Raw genomic sequence first — 16,884 nt, forward strand, 5'->3', positions numbered from 1 at the left:
AGTTCAATTTAAAATGTCTGTAGTAATTAGACTTCCAGACACTCCCTCAAAAAATTGTTCCACAATCTATTGTCGCATAACCTCCAACCATTTTTCTGTGCTGAAACTGCCATTAGAGCACGTAGATAAAAGAGGATTAGACTACACGGGTGCCTGATTAGGAGTGGCAAGAAACTAAAGGAAAAGAAGCTGTTAGCATTGATGAACTAATGTGTCCAATGAAACACTGGAGGGCTGAAGGTGTTGTCTTTCAGATGAAATGTGAAAGCAAGACACTAAGCATTAGAAGCAATTAAAGTTCTCTCAGCACTCTTTGCACAGTACCAGCCTCAACCACTGGTTCCTGGCTACTTTCCAAATCACATAATTAAATTCTGTTTTCCTAAATATTTCCCTGTCCTATCATTTAGAAAGATAGCCATCTCTTAACCAGAAATGGTGTATTGATGCAAGGTTTAACCTCAAAGAAGGATGCTTAAGTGTGAAAAGGAATTCCAGTTTGGTCACTTTGTTACAGGTAAAAGGCTTAGAAAAGTATTTTATCTTCAATTACATTTTATTCACACTTGTCCCAGATCTATTTCCCTTATATATCTGAAGTGTCTCCTCTCAATCTGTGTGTATAATCTTTCAGAATCTTGTAGAAAATAATCTGCCAATTTTTTATATAATTATTTAAAGCTGATTCCTCTACAACCCTGATTTGTCACTCTGTAAACATTCTGGTATCATGGAAGGACATAGAGATTTACTTGCCATTAGGAAGCAGTTGATCTCCACAAAAAAATTCCCCAAAAGTTACTCAGCCTGAGAATGCATAAACCCATCCTGGGCCCCAGTTGCAAGCTGCAGTCAGTATTCACTCTCTACCTGACTGCTGAAGAATTAATTATTCTGTGGAAAACACTAGCATTATACAAAATCCTGGTCTGCATCTTTATGCCGCATCCAGTCACAGAACCATAGAATCACAGAACATTGCAGGTTGGAAGGGACCCATCAGGCTCATCAAGTCCAACTCCTGGCTCCCCACAGGACTGCCTAAAATTAAACTGTATGACTAAGGGTGTTGTCCAGACGCTCTTTGAACTTTGACCACCACAGGCTTGGTGCCATGACCACTTCCCCGAGGTAACTGTTCCAGTGACTGACCACTCTCTCAGTGAATAACCTTCTCCTAATGTCCAATCTGAACTTCCCCTGATGCAGCTTCATTCCCTTTCCTGGTGTCCTATCCCTGGTCACCCTCTGCTGCCTGCCTTGAGGAAGTTTAGGCTGCCATGAGGTGGCCTCCCAGCCTTCTCTTCTCCAGACTGAACAAGCTAAGTGACCTCAGCTGCTCCTTGTAAGTCTTGCCCTCAAGAACTTTAATCACCTTGGTCACCCTCTCCTGGACACACTTTAATAGTCTGATGTCCTTCTTTATGCCCCAAAATGCACACAGTACTTGAGGTAGAGCTGTGACCATTGGAGTTTAGGTACCAAACACTTCATAACATAGTGAAGCCCTTAATTATTGTTCTTGATTAAAATATTCCTTTAGGTTAGTTATGGATCTGCTTGTTACTTTCCCAGGCAGGTTTGGTTTGGTTTTGGTTTTTTTAATCATTGGTTGGTTGCTTTTTTGTCATGTCTTTGGTTATTCTTGTCAGTTCTCAGTCAGTGTTATCATTGATGCTGCAGCTACTGGTATGTTTGTTTTATATCACTCACTTTCTGTCTTGGGGCTCAGCAGCGTCATCTTTCCCTAAGCAACACTTCAATCTGACACTTGATATTTATGACCAAAGAGAAAAAATGTATTTTATGTGATCATTTTTATAAGATTTTTACCAAGTTTTTGACATTATTTAAGTAAGAACTCTTCCTCAACATGATTTGGAATGTCACATGTTGTCCTTAGTTTAGAGCAGGAAGAAAAGCAACCGGAGTAAAACTCAACTTCCCGTGCATTTCTAATTCAGAAGTGACCCACAAGGTGTAAATTGTCATAATGTGCCAGTACCATGCATTGGAAAGTGAAGCTCATGACTCACAGAAACAATTTTACTTCCATTGTCAATAACCAGGAAAATCTAGAGTTCTGATGGAGTTGTCTAGAGGAAACCAAACGAAAATAAAGCATTGTACATACTTTGGTACACTTGTAAGTACAGATGTAATTGTGACTGCATATATGGTATCTGGGGTGAGGAAAGGGGGAAAGGAATTACTATTTCTTTAAGTCATGTTGAAAACTAAATTTTCAGAATATAGTGCTGGCAAATCCATAGTTGCTTTCCTTTCCCCAGTGCCACAGCAAAGGAATATATTTAAGAACACATTTTTTTTTTCTTTTAAAATGGCTTTAAATTTTAAAATAGGAGTAGATAGGAATTATCAGTGTCCTAAGGTACAGTATAAGACAAGTACACAATGGTTATTTCAAAAATGAGCATGTGTACAGTGTTTGTAACACTTCAGATACATTGTGACAAAAAACCACTAAGAGACTGCAAAGGCTCCAGGAATTATACTAAAACTTAAAATAAAGGTAAATAAGCAATGACCAAAATATTACTTATACTGTTCCTTGAAAGATATTCTAATATTGCACTGCATTATTACATCCTGCCAGTAAGATACACAGCATTAAATATGATGAATTCTAGGATTGTTTAAAAGCCCTGATTATAAACAAAACTGCTTTATTCTTTGGGAATTGAAATCATGACCACAGTCAAACTATTCCCTGGCAAATATTAAACCACCACATACACATTTTTTTATTACTCCGTATGGCCTCTCACTCAGTGGTAATATTAAGTACTTACATTATGCATCCAGGGGTGGGGCATCTACAGCTTCTCCACTGTTCATGGAACAACCTGTTCCACCACACCTGTCTCACTACCCTCATTGTAAAATAATTTCTTCCTTGTGTCCAGTCAAAATCTACCCTCTTTTAGTTTGAAATTATTTCCCTTTGTCCTGTCACTACACACTTTGGTAAAAAGTTTTTCTCTATCTTTCTTTTAAGCCCCCTTTATATATTGAAAGACCACTATAAAGGGCTCACTAGAGCCCTCTCCAGGATGAACAACCCCAAATCTCTCAGCCTTTCTTCACAGAAGAGGTGTTCCAACCCTCTGATAATTTTCATTGCCAGATAGTCCCACTCTCCTTCTAGATTAAAATCTTCCACACTATACAGTATATCACTTCCACGCCAGCAAAATGTCTACATAGTATTATTCAGTGTCCTTTTAATTTCATATCCATCCTGCTTTGCCTTTTCATTTTACTTTATTTAAATTGGCATGCATTAAATGCAACAAAGCTAAATGTATAATATTTACTGTGAGGAAACATTTGCAATTATAGGCAATAAAACCAGGATAAAATAATACAAATAGCACATTAACAAACATATAAAATACTCTAAATGGAAAAGCAAAAATTCCCATTTCTGAAAATCATTAGTCCTTCTTTTTTCTTTTTTAAATCTTTTTTTCCCCTCAGTATAGATAAGATACTTTAGAATGATGAAGCTTTCCAGGTATTAGGAACTTTTGTTTCAAGTGCATGACCTAGGATTCTATTAATCATTAGTTCTGACCCCTACACCTCCCTGTAGACTCCTAGAGATAATGAGAAGAGTAGGGAATTATTGATTGAAACTAATGTCTTCCTTGTGGATCGTGAGCTTCTGTGTAAAATAAAATCAATCAATGCCAACTGAAAAGCATGTTAATCATAATGTATGAACAAATTATACTGTCTATAAAAATATTATTGTTAAAATGCTTGCAAAAGAACCAAAACTTTATCAAAACTTCAAAAAGTAAAAAAAAAAGAAAAACAAACAAAAAAAAACCCCCACCAACCAACCAGCTATAATTTACATGATATGCAACATAAATTGTCTGACCACTTTGAATTCTGTTTCCTGAGCTATTCCCAATTTAGGAAATTTTTAGGGATTTTGGATATCAGGATCAATGTCCTGGGATCTCTTATAGCACTGTGTGGACAATAAAAGTAACCAGAACTCAAATCCAGACATGAAAACCTAATCCCAGAATTCAGGTAAGTAAATTCAGGATTTGTATCCTACTTTTCTCAAGCAATTAAACCACTTCTGTCATACCACTTTTCCTCTCATCAACCGTTTCTGTCTTCTGGAGCAAATAGCTGTTTATTTTTGTGTTACAAATATATATTGGACATAATTACTGGAATCTATTGAACATCTAAATGTTCATCCCACTTTTCTCAGGTTAATATACTTGTACTCTACAAAATGTTTTAGCATAACAAATTTTATTTGCAGATAGATACAACTGTTGTGAGAGAACTCAAACCATGAGTGCACATGTACACACACTGTTATGAAGGACTTTTTGTCATTTGCTTTAGAACAAGTTTAAATTAGTGAAAGTACTGGACAAAAATAGAGAATAATTGCTACCTTCCAATCTTTCACAGGCTCCAGTTTAAAAAACTGATGAAGCTTGACTGACACACAGGGAAATTACTCTGGTAATAAACCAGATGCTATGTTGAAATATAGTATCTTATCAAAGTAATGCAACTGAGGTCATTGCTATGGAATTGGATTTCAAAAAAGGGACTAGGGAATGCTAGTTGTAAATAATAATAATATAACTAAAAGTGCAGGCAAACTACTGTCATAATATCACAAGCCCTATATTCATGAATAAAAATTACATCACAACCCAACATACCAAATATGCATTATGACTCTGTGTGTCTAGGAATGAAGCAATCAACACTAAATCAAGCTTGAAATCAGGGTGAACATTGATGCCATTTTTTCAGATTACATTAGCAATCTGCCATACTTAAAGACTGCTAGGAAAAAAAGAGTAAATCAGCACTCTCCATCGTAGGGAAACATTTCACGAAAATCTCTGTTGTTCATGCTCTGCTCAGACCAAGCCTTAAACACGGCATTTTCATTTTTTAAAAATCCTGGTTTTATCTATCTGCTATATACTGTCTTCCATTTTTTAGGAAAGGACCTTAGCTGATGTAGCAGCGGAAAGTGGAGTGGATTTTGGTAATCAACTCAGGACTTGATGTAAAAGCTATGTTGACAAGTACAATCTCAGACAATGCTTGTGAGGTTTAAGAGCCCTTAAATTACTTACTCTTTTTGCTGCAATAATTGACAATCACATTTCATTGCTCCAGGAAATATACAGCATAACTGAATATATTCTAAGGCACTTCTTTCCATTAAACAATGAACAAATGGTAGCCAGGTACAACTTGATGCATTTTAAGACTGTAAAAATTACCAGCTTTGGTACTGATTCTTCAAAACGCTCTCTTGCCAGAAGCTGTAATGCAATTCTTAGCTAATGTTTTCCTGTTAGTAGGTTAGCAGGTCATACTTACTGTGCCTGCTTCCTTCACAAATGACTTTGCATTAATTATTAAAGGTCTAAGGTCTAATTCTGCTACCTTTACCTCAAAAATAGTCTCATTAAAATCAGGACTATAGAAAGAACAAACCTAAAGGACTATAAGAACCAAATCTTTGAAAAGCAAACTGGCATGAAAAAAAACCAATACCCAATGAGGTTTTTTTCTTTTTTCTTTTTGATACCAGAAATGAAAACTCCAATAGTAATTATGTCCTGAACATCAACTATAATATACATATATAAAATTCAAAAAAGCACACTCTATGTCCTATTTAAGAAAGCTTAGGGAAGGATTTGTTTGTTTGGAGAATGGGATTCTTTATAAGAAAACAAACCAAACCCAATTGTTTGGTTGTTGCATCCCTTAACCAACAGTATTTGACTTAGTATCAGAGACAAAACTAGCTTATCTTAGCCCTAATTTTATGTAATTTCATGTTCTGTCCAGAAGAAAACATTTAGCTGTGTTTGAAAGAACTTTATTCTAGAAATTAATACAAACAGTACAGAGAAATTCAGTGCATTTCTTTAAAATACGTAGCTGGTAAATTCAGAGATGTGTACTTGTTAGTCAATGGCCAATTTATCTGTCAGCTTTACTTGCAAGCAGAAGATTATAGACAAGATAAAGCACTTGTTTATTCTTTCCTATATAATTGTGTTTATGCTATGTAAAACTTTTTAAAACTTAATTCACGAACAAATCCTATAGATCACAGTTTTAGTTTGTGCCTTCTTTTTAATTTGGGAACCTGGTAAGAGTTCTAATTGCTAACAAGTATTTTTGCTAAAGTTACAACTATGAATGACACAACAAAATAATTGTCTTCTTAAGCAATTAAGTCTTATGATTTTACAATAAAACAGGAAAGAAGAGAACTACTGGATATAGTAGCACATTATGAAAGAGACAGCTAAGAAACTGTCTTAGAGAGTACCAAAAACAGTGAAAGAAAAATGAAAAAATAGAATGTGCACGCTGTTCTATATTTAGCTTTGTGGGTACGCTCTTGAAATCTCCTTTAAGCTGTCTTCTTTGATAATCATAGTAAGACCAAATTCTGAGGCAACAGTAGGGTGTTTGCAGCAATATTTTTATCTAAGGACTCAAACCAGTCAGTATTCAAAGGCAGTCTGTGAATTTATTATAGTTCTATACATAAGCATCTTGTTTTTACTTTTGTGAAATGAGCCTAGATCAAAACATACAATTTTGCATCATCTATTTTAAATATGCCTCCAATTCCATTTTTAATATGAATGCTTGCTAATAGCCTTGCACTAGCAGACCTGTCTTGAAGATTGTCTCACTGTTAACATCTTATTTATCTGTAACACAAAAATTCATGTGTCTCAAAAAATTATTTCAAAGTGAAATATTTTCATGCCTCCCTGTGTATCAGCAGTTGTCCAGCTGCATGCAATCACTGCATCTGCAGTAAATCATATGGAATCATCATTTTAAGGAAGGAAGGAACGCTGGACATGTGAGGTATATTCTGATACTATACTCCAGCTATAGTATCATTCGTATTTTTAACATTAATTACCACACTGTCACATTAACTTCCCAGTGTCATAAAACCTTTGAGGTTCTGGAATTTTTTTTAATCTTATAAGGATTAAAAAGTAGGGGACAAAAGAATGCCATTTCACTGCTGATCCTATCATCACATGCAAAATACAACAGCACCACACCCTTAACATTCAACTGCATGTCACACTAAAACAAAAGTGAAAATTCTAATTAAAAAAAACCTGTAACTGAAATATTTATACTGTTAGTAATGTACCCTTTCTGGGAATTTCAATGGTATTGCCATTGCTAGTTGGGACACATGAAAATTTTGTCTATAGTGGTTTTATTTTTTTATGAGACACTACCAGTTTACATTACTCTTGTATTGGCAGAAACTGATTGAATAGATCTTTGCTTCTTACCATCAACACAGGCTGGCCTTGCTCTTGTTGTACCGGCAATCTGTCCTTTTTTACATGCACAGCGAGCTGTTTGTCGGGCTATAGTCCTTCGGGGCTGACTGCTATCTCTGTCCAAAGTAACAATCTCACATGTACCTGCAGCCAGTTGACCTGGAAAAAGAACCAGCAACAGGTACCAGAGTCACTGAATGCACTACAGGCAATCTGTTATAGCCGAGTAGAGTCATGGCCCTCTGTCACAGCAGACACTCCACAACAAATGGGCAGCCAGCTGATGGATATAATAAAACCAAGATGACATACGATTTTTCTTTGTGGTGGACATATGAACACCCTGCAAACTGGTTCTGTCAAGAAATTATTATTGTTCCATAAAAGCCAGAGAGCAGAGGTTACATAGGTTACTTTGGTTGGCTAAGTAAAGGAACAATCTGCTTTTCAGCAATGAAATTTAAATGGTGTGCTCTTTATGCACTTTCAGAAAAGAAATTATAAAGTATATGGAAAACAAAAAACTTCCCACATGTCCATGAATATAATGAAGTCTTAACTGCTTTGCATGTTGTTTTTGAAAGAAAAAGTCTTTCAAGGTATGACCAAATTTTCAGTCCTTTGGCTCTTGTTTCATCTAAAATGAACGGTAACTCATTCTTTACCTGACTCATATTTGAAGTACCTGGTCTTTTTTATTTTACTAAATTTACTATGTAACCATCCTGCACATGACAGTAAAATGACACTGGCCCACTAGCTCAGTAATGTTGTTTGCTTTTTATTGACTTCAATATATGTAGCTTTTCCTGAACACTAACAATATCCACACCACCTAATTCTGAATTTGGACTGTGCTAAAAGAGGGGATAAAAAAAAAAAAAAGTTGCAAAAATAATTTCATGAAGAACATTAACCTGAAGTAAATGTTATATATTTAAAATTATATGATTCCTCTGGTACAACCAACAGTATACTACTAGTATACCAAAATACTATCTTTTACAAGCAAGAAAGATACATGACTGAACTTCAGTGTGCAGAAAGACTTAAAAAGGTCCCAGCTATCACTTTGTATTACTTTTAATTTCTGGATTTTATGGTACAGTTGTAAATATAATTTCCGATAGACTTTGTCTTTATAGACAAGCAATGATAAACTGCCAGATGAATATGTGCAAAAATACATCCACAAATCACAAGATTACTACATTTTGTTTTTTTTTTAAAAAAGATTGGAACAAATGCAATATTGTATTTATTAAAAAAAGTTATGCAGTTTAAATGATATTAACAGTGAATTATTTTATGTTGTTGAAATATTGAAAAAGAACAATGAGACAAAAAGCAGAAATTTAAAATCTATTTTAACATCAAAATTACAAAACCCAAACAAACCACAAACAGAAAGCAACCTGAAACATATATGAATGGCATTTAAGTCTCAAAGCATAATGATATTTCTGTATACCGCTTTTGGTTTTTTTCTATTTAGAATCAAGTTTACCCAGTATATTCTTCTCAGACCCAATTTCTGATGCTCCCTGTTGCGTGGATACTGTTTTGAAACTGTCAGAATAGCAAAATATTGTAGGCTGTCAACAACATTGCGACTGGTTCACTGCTAAGCCACCTAAAATTTATGTTGCTGTGACTGGTACACTGCAGTGAACTACAACACGGAACAAGGTACTCTACAAATTCATGCAAATATATGACATATACGTAAGTAATATATATTAGGCATTTATAGATACAGATATAATAGTCACGATAATGAACATTCTCACCGTAGTGTTTAATGGCTGCTGGCAACTAGACTCATGAGCTATGGTCAGTCCTGGCTTTCTATTCCTTTCCATCTACTCTGTTAATAAAAACATCTTAGGATAAGCACACTGATAAGAGGATTTATACTTTACTGTTGTTTTTTTTTCTTTGTTTCCTCCGAAATCTTGGATTAGAAAGCAAAGATTCAGCCAGAAAAAAGGGACACATGGTTTCCCAAATAAGGACAAGGCCAATCCAGCTACACTGAAACATCTTAAACTGGAAAAAACTGAAAAGCATTCTTTTTTTTCCTCCATTGCTAATATATTTCATTCTGAGTTGTAGGAGATTTATTGTTCCCAAGGAATACAGCTGTCTTAGTAGATCATGTAAAAAAGACATAACCAGCGGTAGTTTTAGATCTTGACCCCTTTAGGCTTTTGAACCATCATGATTATGGTCCTGCATTGAGAACAGAAATTGAATGGAAACCAAAGAAAAAGTGGAAGCATAAATATGACATGTGTAAATGTTCCTGAGAGTATGGCTTGCCACATAGTCCACTCTCTTTAAGTCTTTATACTATTGTTCCTTTCATTGAAAGATATGGTGAATCATATAATCTAGGTGAATCATTATATAAACCCCCATTTCAGAGTTACAGCACAGTGAAGGTAAATAAGGACTGTAGTATAGAGAAACAAACAAACAACGAAGCTTTATGTCAAGATTATTTGTAGAAAGCAAAAAGCTTTCCAAGGAATGCAAGCAGTGACTAGCAATAAGAATATCTATAGATAGTCTTTTCTGCTTTTGGATCTTTCCACTTTTAGTTCTGCATAGGATCATTTTGAGCCAACTAGGCTATTTGGGATTTATGATTATTTTCAGTTGTTTATTTTGTTCAGAGTCGATAATTTCTTTCAGGCATAGTGACTTTTTTTTTTTTTTAAATAAACTTTGAAAACTAGGATATCTAAATGATAGCAATTGTTACACAAAGGTAATGTCACACTGCCTTTCAAGGAATTTTGTACAGCTCTTAAAAATAAGGGTAAATTGGAAAGATTTTTAGAACATTATGTAGATTATTTAAAAAAAAATAATCATTTCTCTGTTGCCACTCTTGTTTCTATAGCAGAAGAAAATCAAAAGCTAGCATTGAGCTGCAGCAGCCCTTCCCACATAGATGACAAATTCTGGTCATTGTGTCACAGGGTGCAAAGATTGCAAGTATATTGAGCACTGTAACATAGTGTACATCCACTGTCCACTGGGCTTTAGACGGCTGTAAAGTATGAAAAGTATTACCTAAAGTTACGGAGGCCCATCTCCGGAGAGAGTCATCCTGTTGTAAAGCACATCCTCTCTGTCTCTCGGTAACTAGAGAGAAAGTCTACAGGAGTACTTTACCTAAATGACAGGTATGCTACTTTTGCTTTTTAACAATTTAATCTAGAAATGTAAAGGACAAAATGATGGAACAAAAGGAATATAATCCTGTAAGTACAAAGTTCCAAGAACTAGGATACCCTTTATTTTCAGAGAAGTTAACATAGTGACCTCTTTCAAAGATATTAATCAATAAAGGCCATTCATCTGTGAGCTTCTGAACACTCTCCCCTCCTAAGCACAAAGAAGAATTCTCAAGGCAGCAGTGGGCAGAGCTGCACTGGAGATTTTCCACTTGAGAGATTTAGAGCTATGGAAAATCATAAAGACACCATATTTTCAGTAGATCATATTAATGTACTTGCAGCACACAAAGCAATTCACTGTCTTCTAACCTGAATGAGGCAATCTTTGGGGAAAAAAAGGCAAGCACCATCAGAGAACTCAGATTCATTCTATCCTTGTCTGAAAGTTTTTCTTCCAAGAAAATTTATTTTATAGACCAAGCATAAAGATTATTTCAGAGTTATCCTTATCCAGTTTTCCAAGCTAATGTGTGTAATGAGTGGGTATTTCTTTGTTGTTGTTTTTGTTTTACTATTATTGTATATGTATATAAAAATATTGTACATGTTATTAATATTTCTTTTATAACTTTCTTTTAGTAATTAAGAGCTCACTGGAAGTTATTTGATTTTGTGTTGCCACCATCTGGTTACTAAACTGAGAAAAGGTTCAAGTTCTTTAATGCTCTTTAGAATCACAGAATCACAGAATGGTCAGGGTTGGAAGGGATCTCTGGAGATCATTTAGTCGAAACCTCTGCTAAAGCAGGTTCACCCAAAGCAGGGTGCACTGCATTGCATCCAGGTGAGTTTTGAATGTCTCCAGAAAAGGAGATTCCACAGCCTCTCTGGGCAGCCTGTCCCAGTGCTCTGTCACTTTTAAAGTAAAGTTCTTCCTCATATTCAGGTGGAACTCCCTGTGCTGCAGTTTGTGTCCGTTGCCTCTTGTCCTGTCGCTGGGCACCACTGAGAAGACCCTGGCCCCATCCTCTTGACACCCACCCTTAAGATATTTGTATGCATTGATAAGAGCCCCTCTCAGTCTTCTCTTCTCCAGGCCGAACAGCCCCAGCTCTCTCAGCCTTTCCTCAGAAGGGAGATGCTCCAGTCCCCTCATCCTCTTTGTAGGCCCCTGCTGGGCCCTCTCCAGTAGTTCCTTGTCTCTCTTGAACTGGGGAGCCCAGCACTGGACACAGCGCTCCAGATGTGGCCTCAGCAGGGCAGGGCAGAGGGGCAGGATCACCTCCCTCCACCTGCTGGCCATGTTCCTCCTAATGCCCCCCAGGATCCCCTTGGCCTTCTTGGCCCCCAGGGCACACGGCTGGCCCATGGGCAACTTGCTGTCCACCAGAACTCCCGGGTCCTTCTCTGCAGAGCTGCCTTCCAGCAGGTCACCCCTGGCCTGTACTGGTGCGTGGGGTTGTTCCTCTCTAGGTGCTGGACCCTACATTTGCCTTTGTGGAACACCATTAAGTTCCCCTCTGCCCAACTCGCTAACCTGTATAGGTCTCAGTGAATGGCAGCGCAGCCTTCTGGAGTATCAACCAGAACAACGTATTACATTCTTAAAATGCCAGCTGATATGCCCCCTCTCTCCCATCCAGAAACACACATGGAATTCTTTCAGGAAAAGGGCAAACTACAGGATTCTGAATTAAAATATTATGTCACACTAAGCCAAAAGAAAAAAAAAAACCACAATCGTTAAAATTCCAAATACAACAGGATTAGGCTTTCAGCTTTTAGCCTGTACCCATGGACTTGTTTAGAGTAATTGCTGTACTCAGCACCTAGCTTGCTTTTTTTCTGAATCAAGTGCCATTGTTATCAGTTCTGAAACTGCTCTCTCCGAGACTTTCACGGAAAACTGTAGGAATCAGTGAGTTTAGGTACATATATTTTGCAGAAATTGCCATAAATACCTCAAGGGAAAACTATTATTTTTTAAGAAGTTCTTTAGTGCATACATTCTTGAAAGAAACGTGTTACTGAAAAGTTTAAAAGTAATTGACATTATTAATGTTTGTTAGTAAGACCCCTGTCAACCATATGCCATTGCTGATAGAACAAAGCTTTTGAAAGATCTGTGTTTTCTGTCATAACGAAAACCTTTAAATAGTAAATATTTTCATATTACATGGAGGATACATGGGATAATATTTTAATTTTCTGTGGAGGAAAATGTTTCTGTTCTCTAACAGAAGATAAAATCTGTCTAATCCACAATAATTACAACTAGCAAGTTATAGATATTATGAATTTGTAATTTATGCATGCTGAAAACCTGAAGACTTTCCCTGAAAATCATTTAGAGAAATAAAATCATTTGATGAACTCATGGTATCTGGGGGTACAATGAAAGTAAAACTCTATCTAAATACACGTCTCTTTCCAGGGTTTTAGACTTCATGCTCATCTAGAAAATCTACTTCTGAATTGTACATGCAGGCTTATATTATAGTTTCAGTGAACAATTTTCCCATGCATCACCAATTTGATGCCTAGCAACACAAGCTCTTTTAGTTCAAAATGCATCAACTTAGATATTATTAAAATTCTTGGCTAGATTCAGATACTCTTTTGTCAGTGAACACAATGCAGGAGTTGTTTCAAAATCAGATCATAGGAATACATTCAGTAGTTTTCTATTACAATATTGAAGTCTTTCTGACAACAGAGCCATGCCAACTCCTGAGCAGAGCTGTATATCAACAATTCTTACTGAAATAAGGGACAACTTAAGTATGTATTGTCACTCATGATTTTCAGCTCGACTTTAACTTCAGCAACCAATATTTAAACGTTTTTCAATTAAAAAAATAAAAAGCATACATTTAAGTGGAATTTATCATTTTTTATGTTATATATTCTTCCTCAAAGAAAATGTCCCAAAAGATCTCTTACACCGAACATCATCCAATTTCAGACAGTCCTATTACCTTTTCTTTTTCAGTTTTAGTTCAAAATGAGAGAGATTATGGCAAGGAATTGGTTTGCTCTAAAGAACCACACTCAGTTTTAAGCTACAATAGCAAAAATTGTGGAAATCCAACTACTATAAAAGAAAGAGCAACTCCCACTAAGCTTCTGAAAAAACATGTTTAATCTAAAGTAACAGACCAGAATTGGCTCAGCATCTGTAACCCAGTATGGGGAAAACCTGTTGAAATGAATCAGCACAATTTCAGAATAACTATATACATAAGAACATCACTTCAATCTTAACTTATGCGATACAAGGGCATTTCAATTTTTCAATAGAATATATTCATGGAAATACACTGTTTCCCTTTTCTGTTACTAAAATCACTGATACTGAAAGCAGTTCTTTCCAAGATGCTTCCTGTATCATTTAGGACCTTGTATCTTTCTGTTGAAACAAACATTACAGCTGTTTAAGGAACAGACTACACAAAGCAATTCTTCATGCTAGTGCAGTTAGACAACCTGTTTAAAATAAATAGTCTTTACCAGTTTCTCTTGAGGGTATGACTGTGCTGTCAGTAGAGACAGGGCCAATGTCACTGCCTGAAACAAAAAGTAACTAATTTGCATAATCCTAATTTACTGATGTAACCAACAGGTGCTTAGTAAACTAAAAGGCAGCAGACAAATTTCTCAAAACTTTCCATAGATTTTCTTCATTATAGGTTCAAAGCTATATTTGGCTGCAATCAACCTTACTGTGTGACCTCTGTAGCTTCCCAGTCTTAAAAGGAGCGATTTAGGATTTTAGTGGTATAAAAGAAAAGAAGTTGTCTCAAAAAATGTGTCTTTAGTGCTCATTTTATTAAGGAAAACTCACTGTAGAACCCAGTTAAGTAAAACTTATGAATAAAATAAGGAGAAAAATATGATGAATGCCTTTTCCTTTTAACCGTCAGTTTAAGTATTTTTAGAGTTCCACTGCAATGAAACAGTACATTATGTCCCCTTAGTAATTACTAATCTGATTGCAATTTTCAGACTACCACTTAGCCATCTCAAGCACATAAACAGCACAGACATTAGGAGGATATAGTCTCCAGCCCTTCCATTCTGAAATAAGCAGTAAATTTTAATTAAGATAGATCCTACCCTTCTAAATACTTTCACAGGAAAGAAAATAGTCTGTGGAGATTCAAGATACGTTCAGGATCCATTTTGAGATTTCTTTTTCTGACAGATAAGACTAATGCCCAAACTTATTACACCTGATACTGCTATTGTATGTAATTGCTTAATATTTTGTTGTATAATTAAGAATAATTTTCCTTCTATCTTACTATTCAAACCATAACAGAAAAATAAATGTAAAAATAAAGTTCAGTAAAAAAAATTCAAGATTTATGTTTCTGAAGGTAATTATCAAACAGAATTGCTACAAAGAGAAATTCCACACCAGAAAAGGCTTGAAAAATCAAGCCAAGGATGTATAGATAAATGTGAAAGCAAGGCATTTACATATATAAACCTAATTGTAAATATTTTTTCCTATTTGGTACACTACGTTTTAAGGTAATTAATACTGATCCCATGTTTCAGGACGTAACAATGTCATTTCTCAAATTCCCATACAGTCTCAGGGCAAAAAGAACACATTCGATATGCTGCATTTTACAAAAAAAGCAAGAAAAAGAAAACCATGGCTGAAGCACAGTATTAAGAGAGATACTCATGGCCTCAGTGAGGGCTACAACAGGCCTTGCTGTCCCTGCCTGGCACACCCTGCCCGCAGCCCAGGGCTCCACGCCAGCCACCCCTGGGCTGCCAGCCCCATCTCTGCACCCCAGCAGCACCACAGCAGGGCCGGCCTCCAGTTTTGAGTTTCCATGTCTCTTTTTGGACAACGACCTAAAAGCAGAACTTGCTAATAAGGAAATCATGTAACTAATGCTATCAAAAATAAGTGGAAATGGCAAGGCATTTGAGTCCTTTCTCTCTAAGTACATTCTGCCTCTGTGTAAGTCAGTGTGAACTGCAAATCTCAGCTACACAGGGCTCCTCCAAGAAGGACCTGCAACTCCGACGGTGCCCTGTTCACTCCTCTTCACGCAGGTTTAGTTAATTGGCTCTGGAGGCCTCTATTGGTTACAAAAAGGAAATAACTGCTTGAATTCAGGATTAAAACGAAACTGTGCTTATTTGCATAAGTTTGGAAGTGGCTGTCTAACACGTTCCTAAAAATATTTAAAACTGTTAACAAAAGAAAAAGAAAGAAGAAAAAACAACCTTCCATGTCTTTACCAGCCTCTACATGTAAAATAAAGCTAGTCTGTGTATAAAACAAACAGAATAGCCATAGGGGTAAAAATGTTATTGGAGGGATGCTGATATTTCTCCCGAGAAAGACAAGAATAAAAAGCACAGGTTTGTCTAAAAAGCTCCTGACATTTGTTGGAACCAGAAGCCGTATGTCGGGAAGGAAAAGTCCGTTGTGTTAGCAAAATATGTCACTGCAGGGAGCATGAAATCAGACAGAAGGAACATGCAGATAAAGTCATATATCAGAAGCAGATATAATGTAGCAGCACAGGTAAACCATATTTTTAACTTCTCAGGTTTTCCTTTTTACAGTCAAACTATGTGTTGTTCTGGAATGACTTGATTGTTATTCCAGAATGACTAGAAAACTATTTACATAAGTAACACAGACTTTAAAATGTCATCATACAAGTGCCCTTCCTACAGGTTTCAAGAGCTGCACTGCAAGATCCTGGGTTCCACAGCAGATTTAGGGTAAAATTTGGTCCAGTATGGGTCATGTGGGAAAGGAGATTCAACATGCTGAAATTGTGTTTTGATAGATCCTGTTGATATGGTTTAGTCCTTAAACTGCAGAAATAACAACCCCAAATTTCTAATTACGATCAGCCAGGAGGTAAGTTATATCATACGCAACAAGACCTGCGTCATTACTCCATGTCTGTTGGCAGGTTTGAAAACCTGGTGGCCAAAATATGCAGCTGAAAACAACAGCTACCTAAGTATCCAGCCTTGTTAGCATGCCATATGCTAACTCATACCTATGAATTAATAAAAAAAATCAAATGATGGAAATTTTCCATGGAAAATACCTGTGAATTAATAAAAAAATCAAATTATGGAAATTTAAGGACAAATTTGATCACATAAATCATCCACTGTACTTTTAGCAGATCTAAATAATTTCTTTAAAAGAAGCTTGTTTGAATACTGCTTGTAACATTACTTTTAACTTGTTGCAAAAGCCTATGACACAAATATTTATTTTCTTTCTAGTGATGGCACCGTGATGCAGTTGGTTTTTTTGGTAATCCAGATGGTAGGTTTAC

At 36.1% G+C, this 16,884-nt stretch overlaps 1 protein-coding gene across 8 annotated transcripts in view; it reads right to left on the reverse strand.

Moving 5' to 3' along the window:
• TAFA5 (TAFA chemokine like family member 5) overlaps positions 1-16,884 on the reverse strand; it is a 443,592-nt gene that overhangs the window by 189,454 nt on the left and 237,254 nt on the right. For all 8 annotated transcript variants that reach the window (XR_008732599.1, XR_008732598.1, XR_008732600.1 and 5 more), the window contains one exon: positions 7,374-7,523. Coding sequence is in view for 2 of the 8 variants with exons in the window: in XM_027815445.2 (XP_027671246.1) it covers positions 7,374-7,523 (150 nt within the window). In the remaining 6 variants the exon portion in view is untranslated. The remainder of the gene's footprint in view (positions 1-7,373; positions 7,524-16,884) is intronic.

This window comes from Falco cherrug, chromosome 5 (assembly GCF_023634085.1).
Source record: "Falco cherrug isolate bFalChe1 chromosome 5, bFalChe1.pri, whole genome shotgun sequence".
In the NCBI taxonomy this organism is placed as follows: domain Eukaryota; kingdom Metazoa; phylum Chordata; class Aves; order Falconiformes; family Falconidae; genus Falco; species Falco cherrug.